The sequence below is a fragment of the Anneissia japonica genome, unplaced genomic scaffold (genome assembly GCF_011630105.1).
Source record: "Anneissia japonica isolate Jap-2015-1 unplaced genomic scaffold, ASM1163010v1 scaffold1785_len1016330_cov206, whole genome shotgun sequence".
In the NCBI taxonomy this organism is placed as follows: domain Eukaryota; kingdom Metazoa; phylum Echinodermata; class Crinoidea; order Comatulida; family Comatulidae; genus Anneissia; species Anneissia japonica.
Genome location: NW_022694363.1, coordinates 483,356 through 501,860, shown reverse-complemented (window position 1 = coordinate 501,860; position 18,505 = coordinate 483,356). Strand labels below are relative to the sequence as shown.

General features: G+C 35.8%; 2 protein-coding genes across 2 annotated transcripts in view; one reads left to right on the top strand and one right to left on the bottom strand.

Annotated features, from left to right (window-relative positions):
- Positions 1 to 7,961, top strand: part of LOC117101007 (TBC1 domain family member 23-like) — an 11,802-nt gene extending 3,841 nt beyond the window's left edge. The window contains exons 4-10 of the mRNA XM_033240855.1: positions 75 to 170; positions 418 to 588; positions 1,594 to 1,743; positions 3,337 to 3,479; positions 3,621 to 3,709; positions 4,384 to 4,516; positions 5,819 to 7,961. Of these exons, the coding sequence (XP_033096746.1) occupies positions 75 to 170; positions 418 to 588; positions 1,594 to 1,743; positions 3,337 to 3,479; positions 3,621 to 3,709; positions 4,384 to 4,516; positions 5,819 to 6,092 (1,056 nt within the window). The 3' untranslated portion in view covers positions 6,093 to 7,961. The remainder of the gene's footprint in view (positions 1 to 74; positions 171 to 417; positions 589 to 1,593; positions 1,744 to 3,336; positions 3,480 to 3,620; positions 3,710 to 4,383; positions 4,517 to 5,818) is intronic.
- Positions 7,962 to 8,152: 191 nt separating this feature from the next.
- The window catches only part of LOC117101006 (sodium-coupled monocarboxylate transporter 1-like), a 13,101-nt gene continuing 2,748 nt past the window's right edge, over positions 8,153 to 18,505 (bottom strand). The window contains exons 4-16 of the mRNA XM_033240854.1: positions 18,019 to 18,086; positions 17,755 to 17,836; positions 16,107 to 16,179; positions 14,946 to 15,086; positions 14,205 to 14,334; positions 13,631 to 13,719; positions 13,070 to 13,179; positions 12,541 to 12,695; positions 11,928 to 12,112; positions 11,221 to 11,324; positions 10,894 to 11,021; positions 10,320 to 10,442; positions 8,153 to 9,789 (exon numbers count right to left, since the gene is read on the bottom strand). Of these exons, the coding sequence (XP_033096745.1) occupies positions 9,742 to 9,789; positions 10,320 to 10,442; positions 10,894 to 11,021; positions 11,221 to 11,324; positions 11,928 to 12,112; positions 12,541 to 12,695; positions 13,070 to 13,179; positions 13,631 to 13,719; positions 14,205 to 14,334; positions 14,946 to 15,086; positions 16,107 to 16,179; positions 17,755 to 17,836; positions 18,019 to 18,086 (1,436 nt within the window). The 3' untranslated portion in view covers positions 8,153 to 9,741. The remainder of the gene's footprint in view (positions 9,790 to 10,319; positions 10,443 to 10,893; positions 11,022 to 11,220; positions 11,325 to 11,927; positions 12,113 to 12,540; positions 12,696 to 13,069; positions 13,180 to 13,630; positions 13,720 to 14,204; positions 14,335 to 14,945; positions 15,087 to 16,106; positions 16,180 to 17,754; positions 17,837 to 18,018; positions 18,087 to 18,505) is intronic.

The window sequence follows — 18,505 nt, the reverse complement described above, 5'->3', positions numbered from 1 at the left end:
CATATATCACCCGTTCAATTGATTAAGCTAAGCTGCTGTCAATTATTGGTTATTCATGTTTTTATGTTTCATAGGTTGATAGTGTAACTTATTTTGTTGTTGATTGTCGTCCAGCAGACCAGTACAACAGTGGTCACTTACCAACCGCTTTTCACCTTGATGCTAACTTGGTAGGTATCTCCCTAAATGCTTCCATTTTCCATCTCATATTTTTTTTGTTTCATTAATGAATATGCTGTTGCAGTATGATCCAAAACCTGATTTTACCAACTCATAATAACCTTTCCCCCCACTCCCAGTTTTTAAGTACCTCATTCAATTTTATCTCTAAATGCTTTCATTTCACATCTCACATTTTTCTTGTTTGCCCTCCCGAGTCTGTTTCAAAATTCATTCTATTTAATTGTGTTCTAACAGATGCTACAGCAGCCAACAGAATTTGTAAGTGCCGTCAAAGCATTGTCAGCAGCTCAACAGCAGGCTGTAGAGGCAGGGTCTGATGCAGCTGGAGAACACCTCTGCTTCATGGGGAGTGGCAGGGAAGAGGAAGACCAGTATGTCCACATGGTAGTTGCCAATTTTCTGCAGGTATGTTCACATGTTTTCATGATCGTTTGTTTTTTGTTTTTTCTGTTGGCTTCAATGTAGTACTCAAGACTTTAGCTCTATCCATACTATCACATTTTTTTTTTCAGAAAACTAATGTATGCCCATATTTAGTCATGATATGCCTATATATGGTCATGATATGATGTCATGCCCATATTTAGTCATGATGTGCCTATATATAGTCATGATATGATGTCATCATGCCCATATTTAGTCGTTATGTGCCTATATATGGTCATGATATGATGTCGTCATGACCATATAGCGACATGATGTGCCTATATATGGTCATGATGTGCCTATATATGGTCATGATGTGATGTCATCATGCCCATTTATAGAGTCATGATGTGCCTATAAATGGTCATGATGTGATGTCACCATGGCCATATTTAGGCATGACAAATATCTTTTTGTCACTAGCTACTGAAGAATGGCTCATATAATATTATAATTTGCATAATGACAAGGCCTTCATATTTGCCTTTCATTGGATCAAACACCTAAGGAACATGTACTCAACTTCCTGGGGAAATATCCAGTAATGTCTTGTAAGCACGGTGTAGCTTGTTGGATGGTTAAGATACGTTTCTTCCAAACTCCTAGGTGCGAATCCTTTGACACCAGGAATTTTTTTTTTGTAACTGGAAAAACTTTTTACTTTATAAGCCTCATAAAAGTTTATAATCTATCACATTAATTCATTCATTCAAGGGGGCTGAATATCAGCTGGTCTTCTATGATACATTTTCTACCATTACTTAAAAAAAATATATAGCGTTTCAACTGATGATCAATACATTAGATATTCACATCTACCGAGGAGGTACCAAATTAATTATACTCTTGGGGGACAGCATTTTATTAGACAACCTCAACGTCTCTGATGTTTTGATTGGAAGTTCACAGCCTTACCATTGCACACATGCTTTGACAATGTTGGTGTATGTGATAATAATTCTAATGAATCATTTTGTGTATTAGAAAAAGAGTCAATATGTAAGCATAGCAGCAGGTGGGTTCAATGCACTACATAAGCTGCTTGAGAAGGAACTTGGAACAGGTTTGACAGACCATGCTGTTAACACATGCATTGTATGCACTCCAGAGATGGCCATATCAGAGGAAGAACTTGTAAGTATCAATCCATCAGTCAATCAATCAATCATAGTGTCACATTAAGAAATTGTTTTTAATTATATTTCTTTAATAGTTTTTTGCTTTAACCCTTTCACTGCTGTAGGTATATGCACCCCCTGTGCTGGGACTTTTTTTTTAACGAAAAAAGTTAATTTTTAAAATAATTCAAAAAAAATACTAAAAGAGGTTATTTCGAAATTCTTTTTGTGTGTTGGGGCGAGCAATAGGTTGGCATACGCGAGGAACATTGATATTTGGTATTTTGCATAATTAGGTAGTCATGTGACCTCAAAGTCGCCATTTTGAATTTCTGTTTTTTCTCAAATTTTGATAAAAACCCAATTTTTCCCAATGAAATTTTTATGGAATGTTTTTTTTTTTACTTTATAATGATGCAGACACACAAGGTGAATAAAAACAAAAAAAATGAGTTAGTTTGATCGTTTTATTCCAAAACCGCAAATAATCAAAGTTTTTCTTCAAAATTGTGAAAATATAAAATTTTGCAGAAAATCACTGTTAGATGTACTTTTTGCCATACGTTTTTATTTATGCTTTATATAATCCAGGTTGTAAATATAAATGCATCGTTGCAAACATCATACGGTTACTTTATTTTAGAACTATACAAATTAGCCTGTTCTATTGTGTGAAATGTGGAAAGGAAATCTGCGGGCAAGGCATTGCCACCTTGACCCTGTGCAGGGCCTCCCAAGTTGAGAGAATCATCGTTTTCGTCCTTAGAATCACTGTCGTCACTATCATGGTCGACTGGGGGAAAAGAAATGCAAGAATCATCCAATTCAAAGTTATCTTCACTATCCGTATCTGCAAAGATCTGGTCCATAGCTTCATCGACATTGTACCGTTTGTTTTGAGGCCGTGCACCCGCCATTTTGCGCCTAACCACTCGAAAACACTTTTTTCCGATAAAAGGTTAATTATAGTTCATAGAAAAAAACTATAGAGGGCGCAGAACCTCTTCCTGATTTTTAACAATATTTTTTCTACATACCCGGTAGTGCCGGGTACGCGCAATTCAACAATATGTGTTTATACCCGGCATTGCCGGGTACACGCAGTGAAAGGGTTAATACTGAACCATTTTGGAAATCAATGCTTTAGCACTGAAAGTGTTATTTCCGTCTGAAAGTGTTATTTCTGTAGAAAGATAGAATAGATGAATAATTATGCATGGTGTATCCAGATTTGCAGGTAAAGAATATATATGGAAAGCTTTGGTTATGATATATTTAAGATATGTAAGGTTGAGTAGCAAATGGTTGAAATTGTAGCTGGTTACAATAAAATTCCAGTATTCATTCCATTTCTAATGCTTAGTCGTGGGTGTATCTATAGATCTTAGGCTATTTTTTCCATTTAGCAATCAATAATATTGTGATATTTTTATTGCTACTAGCAGTTTGATTTACCACAAAGCCTTGGTGGTCTTGTAGAAATAATTCTCAGAGTATGTACAAGATCCCTAATTCAAGTCCTCAAGGAGGTTGGTTGTATAAAGCAGTTATAAAAAAGACACCAAACACTTGTAATTTGTATATTTTCTTTTTTTTAAATTAAATTCAGTGTGAAGATATAGCACAGCCGACATTGGCTGTGAAGGGGGCAGCATTCATGGGTAAACTGACATCCACGCTAAAGAGCAAGTCCGCAACCGTCAAAGATAAGATGATTGATTTCATTAAGAATGAAGTGACCCAAGAAGACCGGTAGGTGGCAGAATCACATAATGTTCCCGCAAATTGTCCATGTGTAATTCAGGCTGAAATGTTACCAATGTAGCAATATACAAATTTGTGTTTGTTTAATTTCAATATTATTATTTCTTTTCAATTCATCTTTTTCTATAGCCATGTTAGTAGTGAAGTGACAGGAAAAAGGTATAAAGCCAGTAAAATGCAGCCTGTCTTCACCATAGCAGATGATGATGAAGACAATGGTAAGAGACAATATCATCTCATACAGTATCCTATAATTATTCCTGAATGGAATTTACTTCCTGACTATATTCATTGTTCACCTACTCTACAGTCTTGTAAGTCCCATCTTAGAAGCTGGATATATAGTTTTAACAGCCACACCCATTTTAAAATGTAAATAGATATTGTTGACGACCCCCATGTTTACACACTGCACGGGCTAGAAACACCATTCATTTGTGCAGAATGTAACAGATGCAGATATCTAATCAATATTCACTGACGCAAAATAACGAATACAAATTTAATGTTGCAAAACTATTAATATGCAACCATTCCGACTATAATACTGCTATTAAACGTAAATGCAGTCTCGTATTCAATACTGAATGTATTGGAATGAGCTGATAGCCCATTGTACTAAGCTTCGGCATTGTGTGGTAGGGTGGCCAGCTCCTTTATAGTCCGCCTTTTTAACCTCCCACAAGTACTTCAACCAGATACTCATTTGTACTCCTGGGTGGAGAGAGACAAACATAGGTAAACTGCCTTGTCCAAGGACACAAGCGAAATGCAGAGCGAAGGTTTAAAGTATCTTTCTTTATCTTTCCTTTAATACAATTCTTTAAAATATAATATCATTGTGCTCTTACACCATTATTGTTACCACAAGTAAATATTTATTTTTTAACAGATGGAAATTCTTCTAATCTCTCTGATGATGACAGAAGGGAAGTAGTAAATATAGACACATGGCTCAAGAAACCAGAGGTCACACACAAGTTCAAATGTCAGGAGGTCAGGGATAATGGCTTCATGAGTCCTTGGTGAGTTTCATTGAAGATGTAGGTCTTGTTATAATTATTTGCACTGATCTTACTACAAAATGTTTTACGCACTGTTATCTTGCATTAACGGCCTGCAATTATGGATGTCATAATATATGTTGCTGCTTAACGACAAGCTGAAATCTTCATCGCATCATCAGCTTATTAAAATAATCTTGCCGTTCCTTTTGATCCTGAAATGAAAATGTCATCTAGAAACACAAACCAATAATAAACAGCTTTGTGGTCTGTTCCGTTTATGAAATATATATTGATTTGGACACCTGTCATAATGTTGTCCACGCCCATATTCTTTCCAGGATTGAACACTGTAATGCACTTTTAGTTGTCCTCATTGTAATCGGAAATCAGAAATTAGGCTGGTTCCTTGGGGGCCTGTGGCAGCCTCTGTGCGGCTCCCTCCAACTTAACTACAACTTAACAGACACAAATGGATACAAACATTGTCCTTAACCCGCCTAACTCTCAATGTAAGGGTTATTTGAAAAACCAAGCGATCAGAATCCAACTAAATCCCAAGGCTGGCCCGGTTTGAACTGGGGTTTCAGCACAAGAAGCAGGAAAAATGCCTGTCAGCCAACCGCTCAACTTTCTAAGAGAGATTTTCCTAGGCTCAATAATATTCAGAATAGGTGTGCATGTTTCATCTTTTCGGCTTTCGTAATGCAAGTCCACTGCTCCGGCAACTTCATTGGTTGCCTATTGGGCACAGAATTCTTTTTGCACACTTTCCATCACATTTAATCATGAATCTCCAACCAGTACCCCTGCTTACATTTGTTCCCTTATTTCTATTCAACAATTCTCCATTCATTTGTTTCCTCATCTCATCAAGCCCAACTCAGACAGCGTCATATGAAGCAGCCGACGCGATTTGTTGACACGTTGGATCTGTGTGAGTTAAACACAGACACGTTGGTGTGCGTCGAGGACTGTCACGTCGTAGAATAATAATGTTTAATATTCTCATGATGGCTTAAGACTCTCCGACGATGAATTGCGTCGGGCTGTGTCGTACAACGCTGTCTGAGTCGGCCTTTAGTTTTCGCCAACATTCTGTTCCACAACTAGATCGCTTTGACCTGTTCAAGTTTACTGTTTTCTTTGTCTGATGTTTTGTTTCGTCTGGTCTCACTGTCAGTTGCCAAGCTTTATTTTGTTTTTAAAATTTATTTTGATTTTTCCTTGTATCCCTTGGCAAAGTTTTAAATTGCTGTATTATTGTTATTGCGCTGAAATACAGTATGTAACTTAATGTAATACAAATAACTTATTTTCCAGCAACCTGCTCCTTACGGAGTCTCATCTATACATTCTTCGGGACATACCTGATCGTAAGGGATTTGCACATATCACTGCAAGACGAGCCCTCTCTAGTGTTGCTAAGATAACTTCTAAGAAGCGTTGTCCAGAACTTATCACGTTTAAATATGGTTTCTTGGAAAATGACGTCCTGAAACTAGTCAGCTACGATAGACTTTTTATAACAAATGCTGGAGAAGCTACAAAAATAATTAAACAACAGATAATGAAAGTAATAGGGGATCAGCAATGAGAAAAACAGGAAGGTATGGTAACAGGCTTAACATTCTGACCGTAGATCTCTTTGGAGCCTACCATACGATACTATACGAAATATTGTATATTGGCATTAAAACCACTTCAGCCAAGGCTATAGAGATGCACACTACCAACAATTACAAAAGGTTTACAAGTCTAGGGAGTGTTGAAGCTCCTCTCTGTACATCTGACATCTCATTCCATAATACAATGCCTCTATAAGACAAAGTATGCTTCAAAGCATTTAAAGTCAGACTCTGGAGGAAAAAAATTTTTGATATGTTGTAGAACTGATTTTTCTAAGACAGAAAAAAGTTGTTTGACGAAAAACTGGGGAACGGTGAATGAGATACAGATTTTTTAATATTTAAAAACTAGGGGAAAAAGGGGCGTAACCGCCAATTTTTACACCTGTTTCCTCCAGATTTTAAATATTCAAAATTCTGAATCTCATTCACCGTTGCTCAGTTTTTGATCAAGATACTTTTTTCTGTCTTAGAAAATCAGTTCTGCAACATATCAAAAAGTTGTTTTCCTCCGGAGCCTGATTGACCTTGATATGAGCATGCACGGTTCAAACTACGACTTGACTTATTGTTGTACATTTGTTGACCCTTGACCCTTGCACTCTGACATTCTGGATACTATGGCGCATATATTATTATTTATTACAATTACTGTCAGTCGCTCCTTTTTGGCTAATAAGTATGCTGCATTCAACTATCCATCATTTTAGCTAATTTTTGGTTATTAAAAGGAAAAAGGAATTTTAATTGATAAAATTATTATTTATTATATTTAATTGATTGACCAAATGGACGGATTTTATAAATTCATTGAAATATGTATATTGAACTTCGAATTGGTTGCTGGCCTTTTCATTGCTTTTATTAAGATGGTAAGTATTTAAGTCTGAAGTTATAATCAGTCTTCATATCCATTCATCAACCACCAATTTATGCATCAACACATGTTTTGCAGAATCGTAAATACTCTTACGTTGAGGGGGATTTTTATGCTTGTAAAAGCACTGAAATATAATAGTGAAATTTGTATTGTCTGAATTTTTTACATATGGTTTTTTTTTACTAAGGGAACAAAATGAAGCTAGTGTTTCTTTTTTAAAGCCTGTACGAGGGTTTTCACTCAAATTATGTTGATAAACTTTTAAAATAGTAAATTTGTTTACTGCTAGAGGAATTAAGCATGGAGCTTTTACTTATCTGTACTGAATGGCAATATCATTGAATGTGTTTATAATGTAAAATAAATACCTGATATAAGGTTTATCCAAAACGTGACATCAACTCCTTTGCCTAATGGTCTTTTATTTTCACAAAAAAAATCAATTAATAAATAAATAAAATATCAATAGATAAAAATACTATTAGTTGGATGCATGATTTGGAATTTGATGTAGGCCTACATTTTTGTTACAGTGCAATTCCAGATCAGAAGGGGAAAGGAGTTGAGGTTTGCAGAATGCAGGCAGGCATTTGATTATCTGCAACTAATGTTTTTCAAAAACTTGAAAACAATAGATATCATTCACTCATATAATAGGTGAATATATACAAATCCATAGTCAACAATTAACTGAATTAGCAATATCATAAAATGCAGAGATACAGTTTATAAAAGTCACAATTAGAATAATATAAGTTGCAGATAATGCAGGATGTAAAAAAAATATTTAAGAACTATAACGGATGTTGGAGTCAGTTGCGTTTGCCCAGCTGTTACAACACTATTACATCATCTGGTCGTTTGAGATACTGCATAAATTGATCTGTAATTGTGATCCTATCAGGTACTAAATATTATTGTATAAAAAATGACTTCTTAATAAATTATAAACAAATTATGTGATAAAATAACTGTTCTCTTTCTTATGAAAGTCTTAAAACTTTGTTTTACATTGTTTTAAAAGTCACAATAAACAATGCATGAATTTGGATTTATACAACTACATTATAACTTGTTATTGAGATATTGCTAAAAAACTTCTACAAATTCAATAAAAACATTAAATTGCTAACAGAATCACATAATCAATTTTCAAATTTAGAATTATTTGTTTATTTTTATGTCATGCTCGTAGTACAAAGAAGCCCATTTAACAATAAAAACTACATCAAAAGAAATAGGAAATAACAGTAAAAATTTACATACAAAAATAAAACCATTCAAAAAGACAAAGGGCAACATCAAAAAGTTAAAGAGAAATCAGACAGTTCACGAAAAAAAAAATAAGGAAACGAAAGGCACAGTTTTAAACTTAAAAAACATAAAGAAAAAATCACCGTATCAAACAAGGAACCATACCTAAAAGCAAAAGAAAAGTGAAGAGGAAGCATTGGATGACCCTTTCAAATAGAAGGTTTGTTTCCAATGGTGTCCGGAAAAAAATAATTGATTAAGCAAATTGAGGAACCCATCAACCACAGCTTACTATATTTACTTTTTACGGGAAACATTTATTAATGAAGGCTTCTGATCATCTACTTTTGTTGCCACAAAAGCAAAAGGGTGTTTGTGCGTACGTATTTATCTTTTTTGTTAACCATAAATGCGGCATTCATATAGGCCTACTGTCCGTCGTCCATAAAGATCTGGAACTTAAGGTTGGGACATACATGTTTGTTGAAACCACATTAATTGCCTGTTAATTTAACACGCCTATTGATTATTACTTGCTTTCTTACAAATAATACAAACATCTGTACTGCGCATTTTGCCAAAGCACTTGGCAAACCTTCAATTCTCAGCTATCTCTTAAGTAGGGTATTCACTGCATCGTACGACGGTCGAATCCAACTTCGTTCCATGTGGACGTTAGACGACGCGACGCCGCATGTTGATTGTCGATGATGACAGTCTGAACGGATCGTCATTAAAACCGATCCATTATGCCGCTGCGTACTCCATTGAATCGCGTCAGCGACGACCCTCGGGCACGCAGTGTGGGTGCCTGGCTTTAGTCATCCACTGCACACGGCTCAGTGTTAACACCAACCTCAGTCCCAGCATTGGTGAAGGTGATCAGCTTAAATCGAATGCCATAATTTAAGATTATACCAGGTACGGTGTTCATTTATACTCCTGGTTGACAGATACTGAGATACTTCTATTCGTTTATAAATAGAGACAAACTTCTAGAATAACTAAACTCGAATCAGAAGCTGCTCCTTAATTGAAGGCGCAGAACTAAAAGAGCTCGATGGAATTCGAGCTTGTTCACTTCTGCAGGAAGAGAAAGTTATTGTTCTGCATATGGTCAAATGTCTTTTTCAAAATGTTCCATCCCAACATGTTGATCATTTTTGTTACACTGAAAAATTCATTAAAATATATACGCATTGTGCTTGAGGAGTGTACTACTGTAATGCACTTAAGGTGCGCTTAACTGTTTCATTATCTAGGCCTACTCAGTCTAAATAAACTGAAGTGAATCACCTTTGGTTGGGCTTGAACACTTAATACACAACACAAAAGTAATGCGTCGTCACAAAGTCATTGTATTCTGACAGAAGCGAAAATATTGTTTGCGAACAAATATAAAACAACTTAAACAACTTCGATAACACTTTATACAATACTCTTTCTTTTCAATTTGTTGGTAACCATTATAATCCGCATTTTTGCTAATCGAATCCAACGTTGTCAAACCCATTGTTATCCGTCTTTTGTGCCTAACAAAAACAAATATATATTATGTATTGAGAAATGGATATATCCTTGTTATTCCTATCTGTTCTGGTTTGGATACTTTGTGTTCCTGTGCGTTGTATGTGTTTTAGTTTGATATACCCGTGCGTTGAGTGGATGGCCTGGCCTGGCCTTGTATGTGTTGGGTGCGTGGGTAGTGGAGACTTGTCATTACATATTTTTTGGTAGGTGCTCGATTGAGCTTGATGGTTTAGTGTTGAATATGTAATGGAATTTCTAAAGTAACGTAGGCCTTTCAGTAAACTAAATGTTGATGTTTATAGAGAGTAAAGTTCCAAGATATCGTCCGACTTCTTCAGATTTACATTTAGTTGGCTTTCTGAAAGTTGAACATTGTGTGTTTTCATATGAACTTTGCTTTCCACTGTGATATTGTGTGCTCACAGGGTCTGGGCTAGAAATAAGGCACCATAAATAAGTAATTCTAAGTTCCAAGATCACTAAACCCTTTTGGAATTTAGTTAGTCTAAAACTGTTCCTAGCTTAAACATACTTGATTAGAGTCTGGAAATGACTTCACAACCATAGCGGTCTCATACGTTCCGTTTTGGTAATGTTGACTTTCCATGGTCTTTTTCGATCCATTAGTATCAACATAATCCAATGACGTCGCGTTCTAAAGAGAAAAAAAAAACCATGAAAATTATTATCATCAGCAGAGTAATCATCATAACCATCTTTAATATCTTAATCCTCCTCCTCTACTCTCCTCCTCCTCATCATCATCACTCTTTATGATCTGCCTATTTTTGGGGCGAAGGCGCCACCATCTTATATGCTCATGAGCATCTCCAATCCGGTAATGAAAATAAAATAAAATTAACATACATGACTTAATTTTTCAATATTGGATTCAAATAATTACGATATATTGCTATGCCGACCTGACAAGTTTTAGAATGTGCTAATCGCTGGGAGGAGTCAGGGATTAATAAGAGCAACGATTCTAATGAATAGGCCTATGCATGACCTCTAATGGCGTATGAACACACGCATCATTTTCACACACAAATAAAACTGATTCTACCTAAAATGCATGAAAATACACATATCCCGTAGGCCTATACCTCGGTAGTGTCGTCGTAGAGTACACCACATCGTAATGCCTTACGACATCTTGACGGAAAACAGCAAAACAGGATATCGCTTAAAGGCGTGATAAGTTCAGGGTCTAACTCGGATGGATCACGCGCTCCTGAAAAAAAACCAATATTATCATGAATTGGAATGAATGAATATTATTAATAACAGATTCAGATACAACCTGGCCAACAGCAACAGCACTAGTTGATCTGATTCGTCGATTTATTTAGAACGAAAGGTTTTTGTAAGTAAAGTATGACGTTCGCAAAAGGCGTACTATTATACCGCGGAGTTTGGAGGACATACCGTACCTGATATGAAACTTGCTAAGAGTCCAAAGAAAACGGTTGATAAAACCGCAACCCCACTATACCACAAGTAGCTCATGGCGTACCAGGTTTCAGCCAAGTTTGAACTGAAAAAAAAATAACGTTGTTATATCATGTCAAGCTATCAAGCTCAACTATGTAGGGGCCTAAGTCGATTCCAATGGCTTGCCCGATGTGGCGTGTCTATAGGGAGTGGGGTCAGGCGCAGTAAATGTTTTCCCTTCTCCAGCCCCACCACTGGAAATTCTCTGAGCAAAAAATTGCACTCTGATAAAACTCTAGTGCCCCGCATTTAACACTGACGCCCCTCACTTAACTCTTCTCAGTTCCCCGTGTAAGTACCCCCTACTCTTAAATCATGCTTAAATGCACCTCTGTATGTTTAAGTACTGTATTTGCAAATGTTTTAATTTATTTTTCTACTTAGGCTTAGCCACTACAGGTTATTTTTTACAGTCAGTTGTAACATTTTTTTCTCTGCCTAAGTTAAACATTCACAAGACAATATGCTTCTGTATCTAAAAAATTACGGTCGTATAATGCTCAAAATTTACATGGGCAAAAGTTTTTCCAATAAAGAAATCTTGTATAACCTTAATGAATTACAGCAATCGACTCCTTAAACATGTGAGTTATATTTTAATTATGGCTCATAAAGTTGTTTGTTTTAATTTATTGCACTTTCTTACTATGGCTCCTCTGTTGTTGGCATCATCGTAGTTGCAAACGGTGACAGCGTTGTAAAACTATCGTTACATAACTCCGTAGAGAGATCCTTCTTGTTCAACCATTGTGCTTCAGGTGGGTAGAATTGTGCGCCAATTCCGACCCAAAAGGAGAATCCCAAACCACTGAATAACCCGCAAACTGCCCCCTTTGAAAACATAAAATTATTTTAAAATACATAAAAGGATTACAGAAATGTTGCGACAACATATAAGGAAGCACACCTCTACACCCGGTATCAAGGTTTAAAAGAAAAAAGAAAAATAAATAATGACATCATACATCATGGCAGAGTCGAATGGCCCAGCGGTTAAGACAGAGGAACCGCAAGCCACTGCCATAATATTGGCGCTGGTTCGAACGGCAAGCTTGTCTGTGGTTCTGGTGGTGGTGGAACTTCTCGGATAAGGACTATAGGCTCATGTGCACTTTAAACAACTCAGCACATCGTTCGAGACGAGTTGGGGGCTACCCCGGAATAGTGGCCCATACAGCCCCTTTTACCCTCCGCTTACTGAACATTAGATCCTTTACAGGATGTACCTCGTAAACTTAACGTATAACGTAGGATCTTACGATTGAGTTTGTCCATGGAAAAAACATTCCCAGCATGAATAAGCCAAGTAAAGGTCCACCGATCATTCCGAATATGCTGAGAGCCGCCTGAAGAACATCACCAAGTTGAGAAGCAACGTACGCCATGCCAATGCACACCAAACCAAACGAACATACTGAAATCGAATCAAAGTATCTTGAATTATGACAAAAGGAGTGGAGTTGATGTGTAGCTAGTGCCTTCTAATCTCAGGGTCATGGGTTCGATTCATGTGACTGCAGGACTTTTTAACACAACTATAAGCAACTAGCTCCACTCTCTCATAAAGAAACTAACCGGTACTATACAGGGGGTGGGGATCCAGAGATGTGTGAAAGGGGGACAAAAGTGGGGCCGATCGAGATAACACCGCAAACTAGGGAATCAGCAGCAACAACAACTGCAACAGAAACATCAAGCAAACAAACAAAAAAACTGTAAAAATACAGTAATGAATAGTAGTAATAAGATTAATAATACAGTAATATCATAGAATTAAGTTTCTCTTACCTACTACTTTACTGATCTTCGTGTATCTCTCCTCGGTGGGTTTAAATACTGGTTTAATAACGTCTTCTCCTAGAACAGCTGCCAGCGAATTCAGTCCAGAGGACACAGTGCTGGTGGGAGATAACCGACACCTTCTAACAAAACTAACTCTTTTTTAACTTTCAAATTACCAGCGTTATTGCACCTTTTATCACGTTCATCGATATGGGCATAAATTAAACGCTATTACTCTCCAGTCGCAAATGATTAAAGATTAAATATAAAAAATTAATAACAAAATTAATTAAGGTCCAAAAATGACAAATAATGGTACGTTCACTTTACTTCCAAAATATTGTATTATGATCTATGAAAAATATGATTGATTGATATTACAACATCTATTTCGCTTTATCTCATTAACCATGAATATCTTTATTATGGCCTATAGCATTAAAGTTAAAACTAAAGTTATAAATAAGTACCAGTACTGTAGCTTCAATCTAATTACGCTACATTATCCATTATTTGTTTTTTTAAATATCAAAATTGTGTCTAATTTTATCGGGGAAGCACAATTACCTTAAGGCGCCACTAAACATCGCTGCTACAAATAGACCAGGTATCCCCGGAAATGCAGCTAAAATGTCCATAACGAGATAAGGCATCAACTGTGAAGCAAAGCAGCACTCGTGAAATATAATCAAAATGCTAATGAAATATGAACAACAAGTAAGAATATAGGCCTAAGCATAGGGGAAATATAATATTTCCTAAAGTAACTATGATAACGAATATTATAGTATTCATTTGAAGCAAATGTAATGATAATGTGAATCATGCAGTAACAGGTCTCCCTCTATAGACCACCCCCAATTAAACTACTTTTCTGTGGTCTCAAATTAACTAAGGTCTTTTATCTTTATTCTAATTAGAGAAAAAAGCTGCTAAAGACCATGGAAACCCCGGTGATCTTTAATGGCGGGGGGGGGAATGGGGTGACCTGTAGGCCTCTATGGCAACCCCTTTATACTACTGCATGCATACTATATCATAACGATAATACGTATAAAAATGGTATTATATTAATATAAATAATAACCGTATATACTGTATCATTATCATTATTTTTTTTATTGTTATCGAAAAAGGTTACCTGGTCAGTTTGGCTGACATACCCTGCAGTGTACGGGTCACAGTCTTCATATATTGCATACATTACCAAACCACACATAGACGCCAGTGAAACAATGATAAATAACCCAAGAATATTGAAATACAAAGCTCTGAAAAGACGCCATAATTGTGGTTTTGAGTTTCTCTCATTTTGTATTAAATATAAAAATTTCTATTTAATACATCGTAACTATAACATATAGGCTTAATATTCTAGCCTATATTAATCCTAATCAATTTTAGATTGATAAAATATGTAGGCTTATGTCTGCTTAAGCCGGGTTCACATTGGATTACAAAAAGGAGATTTTTATGTAACCTTTCCGTGGGTTAAATCTTCCTGCTGGTTGCACTTGGATTCTGTGACTCGTTGTGTGACCAGTGTGAATGGCTTCATAATAAGTCCCGTACATAATATGGAAAATACTGCCATCGGAAAAGGTTTTTCATTTTGCGCATTTACATCGGCCAATTTACTATTTACGTTCGGCTTTGTTTTTTTAGCATTCAGTGTACTTCCTTTTCGACCCATTTGCTATTATGTTCGGCTCTTTAGATAGATCAGCCTTCATACAGTACTGTTATTTGTAGCGCACCGGCGAAGTACATTGGACATGTGAGATTTCGTACTGGTGCAAATCTTTATTGAATATCGTATACAGTACCGCACCAGTACGATATCTCACGACACTATGTTACGGTGCGTTACAATATTTCTTACATTTGTGCATCTTTCATGGTTTTGCAACTGAGATAGCGTTGAACCTGTGATTGGTTGACTCCATATATGGCAATCCACGTAAAAAATCCCCCAATGCATATTGACCAGAAAGAATGACGTACCCGAGGGTCCACTCGGAAACTGCAAAGGTATAAATCGCAAGATTAATAATAATGATCTTTTAATTGAATTTAATGCATTCGACACCGTTAAAAAAATAAATAAATACAAATTTTAAAAAAATATAGTTACCAAATTACATCGGGATATATAAACAAATTCGAAGCCAGAAGTTGCAGTAAAAAATATAGGCTACTATCATTTGTATAATTTTAGGCAATAGGGGAACTTCTATTCTTCACTTCTTACAAACATTATCATTCGCCAAGTAACGGACCTTTGGAAATATCATTCCTAAAATCAGTGTAAAATTTCCAAAAAAAAGTCTTAAATCATTGAAAACAAATTTTTTATCCGATCTTAGATTTATTTAAAGATAATGATTCGAGTTTTTTTTTAAATGAGCAATTTATAGTTTAAATTCAATTGTTGAAGTTTTCCTAATTGTTTGGGTATTATCTACACAATGGTACAGCCAGGTCGGCAATTCGAGTGTAAATCAAACGTTCGGCTAAACATAACATCTAACTGAAGATTAAATATAAAGGGCATCGTAGTGTCCTATATCACAAGTCAATATTTATTCAATCCGACTACATTATATACGTCTGTAATAAGTGAAAGAGTACGAAAGGTCGGGTATGGCATGAGACGCCGACACCAACAGAGGACATTTTTCATACTTATACTATAGCCAGAGGCGGATTCAAGGAGAAAGGCCAGGTTCCCTTAACCCCCTAAATTTGTGAAAATTTAAAGGAATTGAGAAGAAAATTTAAATTTACGTTTCGAAGAGTGTCATTCCAAAGACATACGGTAACATTTCGTACCTCAGTCCTCAGCCCCAACCATACTATGGACCTTTCATCTGTAAAATACCCTCCCCGGGTTCCCGATAACTGATAATCGTTGTCGAATATTTGTCGATCGAATACATTTAGAGGCAAAATTTGCTACTATGTAGCTTCACTGTTTATTTTTATGTTTTTCAAATAGGTCCAGTAATACACATTGTGTGCCACCAATAATGATGCGACATACTCAACGAATTCGATGCGCCCTCCTTTGTTGGCGATATCCCATACGTTACTAAAGCCTCCCATATCAATCGATCCTTTTATTATAACCGCAATTACTGGTGTAGAGGTTGCATTTCCCACCTTTAACAACACATAAAGAAGAAACTAATACGTTGAAGGACTATACTCAACACGAACATAGCATCATTTTTGCTCCTCCATTGGAGCACTGTTTCTCTTATTTACATTCGTATAATATTATATATTGTATATAATAGGCATATTGAAAACTAGTTGAGGTTATATAATTTTAGGCATAAATATATTTATATGTACGTTTATTTACACTATATATACACTGTCTCTTATACACATCTAGATGTGTATAAGAGACAGATGTTACGGTGCGTTACAATATTTCTTACATTTGTGCATCTTTCATGGTTTTGCAACTGAGATAGCGTTGAACCTGTGATTGGTTGACTCCATATATGGCAATCCACGTAAAAAATCCCCCAATGCATATTGACCAGAAAGAATGACGTACCCGAGGGTCCACTCGGAAACTGCAAAGGTATAAATCGCAAGATTAATAATAATGATCTTTTAATTGAATTTAATGCATTCGACACCGTTAAAAAAATAAATAAATACAAATTTTAAAAAAATATAGTTACCAAATTACATCGGGATATATAAACAAATTCGAAGCCAGAAGTTGCAGTAAAAAATATAGGCTACTATCATTTGTATAATTTTAGGCAATAGGGGAACTTCTATTCTTCACTTCTTACAAACATTATCATTCGCCAAGTAACGGACCTTTGAAAATATCATTCCTAAAATCAGTGTAAAATTTCCAAAAAAAAAAACCAAAAAAAACATCGGAATTACGTCTTAAAATCATTAAAAACAACTCTTTTTCTCAGATCTTAGATTTAATTAAAGATAATGATTCGAGTTTTTTTAGCAATTTATAGTTTAAATTCAATTGTTGAAAGTTTTCCTACTTGTTTGGGTATTATATACACAATGGTACAGCCAGGTCGGCAATTCGAGTGTAAATCAAACTTTCGGCTAAACATAACATCTAACTGAAGATTAAATATAAAGGGCATTGTAGTGTCCTATATCACAAGTCAATATTTATTCAATCCGACTACATTATATACGTCTGTAATAAGTGAAAGGGTACGAAAGGTCGGGTATGGCGTGAGACGTCGACAACAACAGAGGACATTTTTCATACTTATACTATAGCCAGAGGCGGATTCAAGGAGGAAGGCCCGGTTCCCTTAACCCCCTAAATTTGTGAAAATTTAAAAGAATTGAGAAGAAGAAAATTTAAATTTACGTTTCGGAGAGTATCATTCCAAAGACATAACATTTCGTACCTCAGTCCTCAGCCCCAACCATACTATGGACCTTTCATCTGTAAAATACCCTCCCCGGGTTCCCGATAACTGATAATCGTTGTCGAATATTTGTCGATCGAATACATTTAAATGTGCTACTATGCAGCTTAATGTTTATTTTTATGTTTTTCAAATAGGTCCAGTAATATACATTGTGTGCCACCAATAATGATGCGACATACTCAACGAATTCGATGCGCCCTCCTTTGTTGGCGATATCCCATACGTTACTAAAGCCTCCCATATCAATCGATCCTTTTATTATAACGGCAATAAAACCAGCAATCATTACGCTAACTTGGAATACGTCAGTCCATATGACCGCTTTAAGTCCACCCTTTAAAAAAACATAGTATCCACAGTGAAATTAAAGCACACAGATTTCATGTTCTTGATTAAAAAATATATATTGTCATCTCTCATTATATTATTTATATGGCTAAGTCTAAATCATAGTTCTAACACTCCTAGTCTTCAATCAAAACAAAATATTCCTAATATGGTAATAAAAAAACTTACAACAGTACAATAGAAGGTACAGACTATGCCGCAAGCCCAAACAGCGCCCCACAGCGTAAAGCCAGTGACTACGAATTCAAATAAGATTGGTTATATGCAAATAAGTACATGATAAATATTGTAGTTTTATCACGACTTAACAATTATTATCATGTCCATGTCTATTGTATATTAAGATGTGTATAAGAGACAGGCTCTTTAGATAGATCAGCCATCATACAGTACTGTTATTTGTAGCGCACCGGCGAAGTACATTGGACATGTGAGATTTCGTACTGGTGCAAATCTTTATTGATTATCGTATACAGTACCGCACCAGTACGATATCTCACGACACTATGTTACGGTGCGTTACAATATTTCTTACATTTGTGCATCTTTCATGGTTTTGCAACTGAGATAGCGTTGAACCTGTGATTGGTTGACTCCATATATGGCAATCCACGTAAAAAATCCCCCAATGCATATTGACCAGAAACTGTCTCTT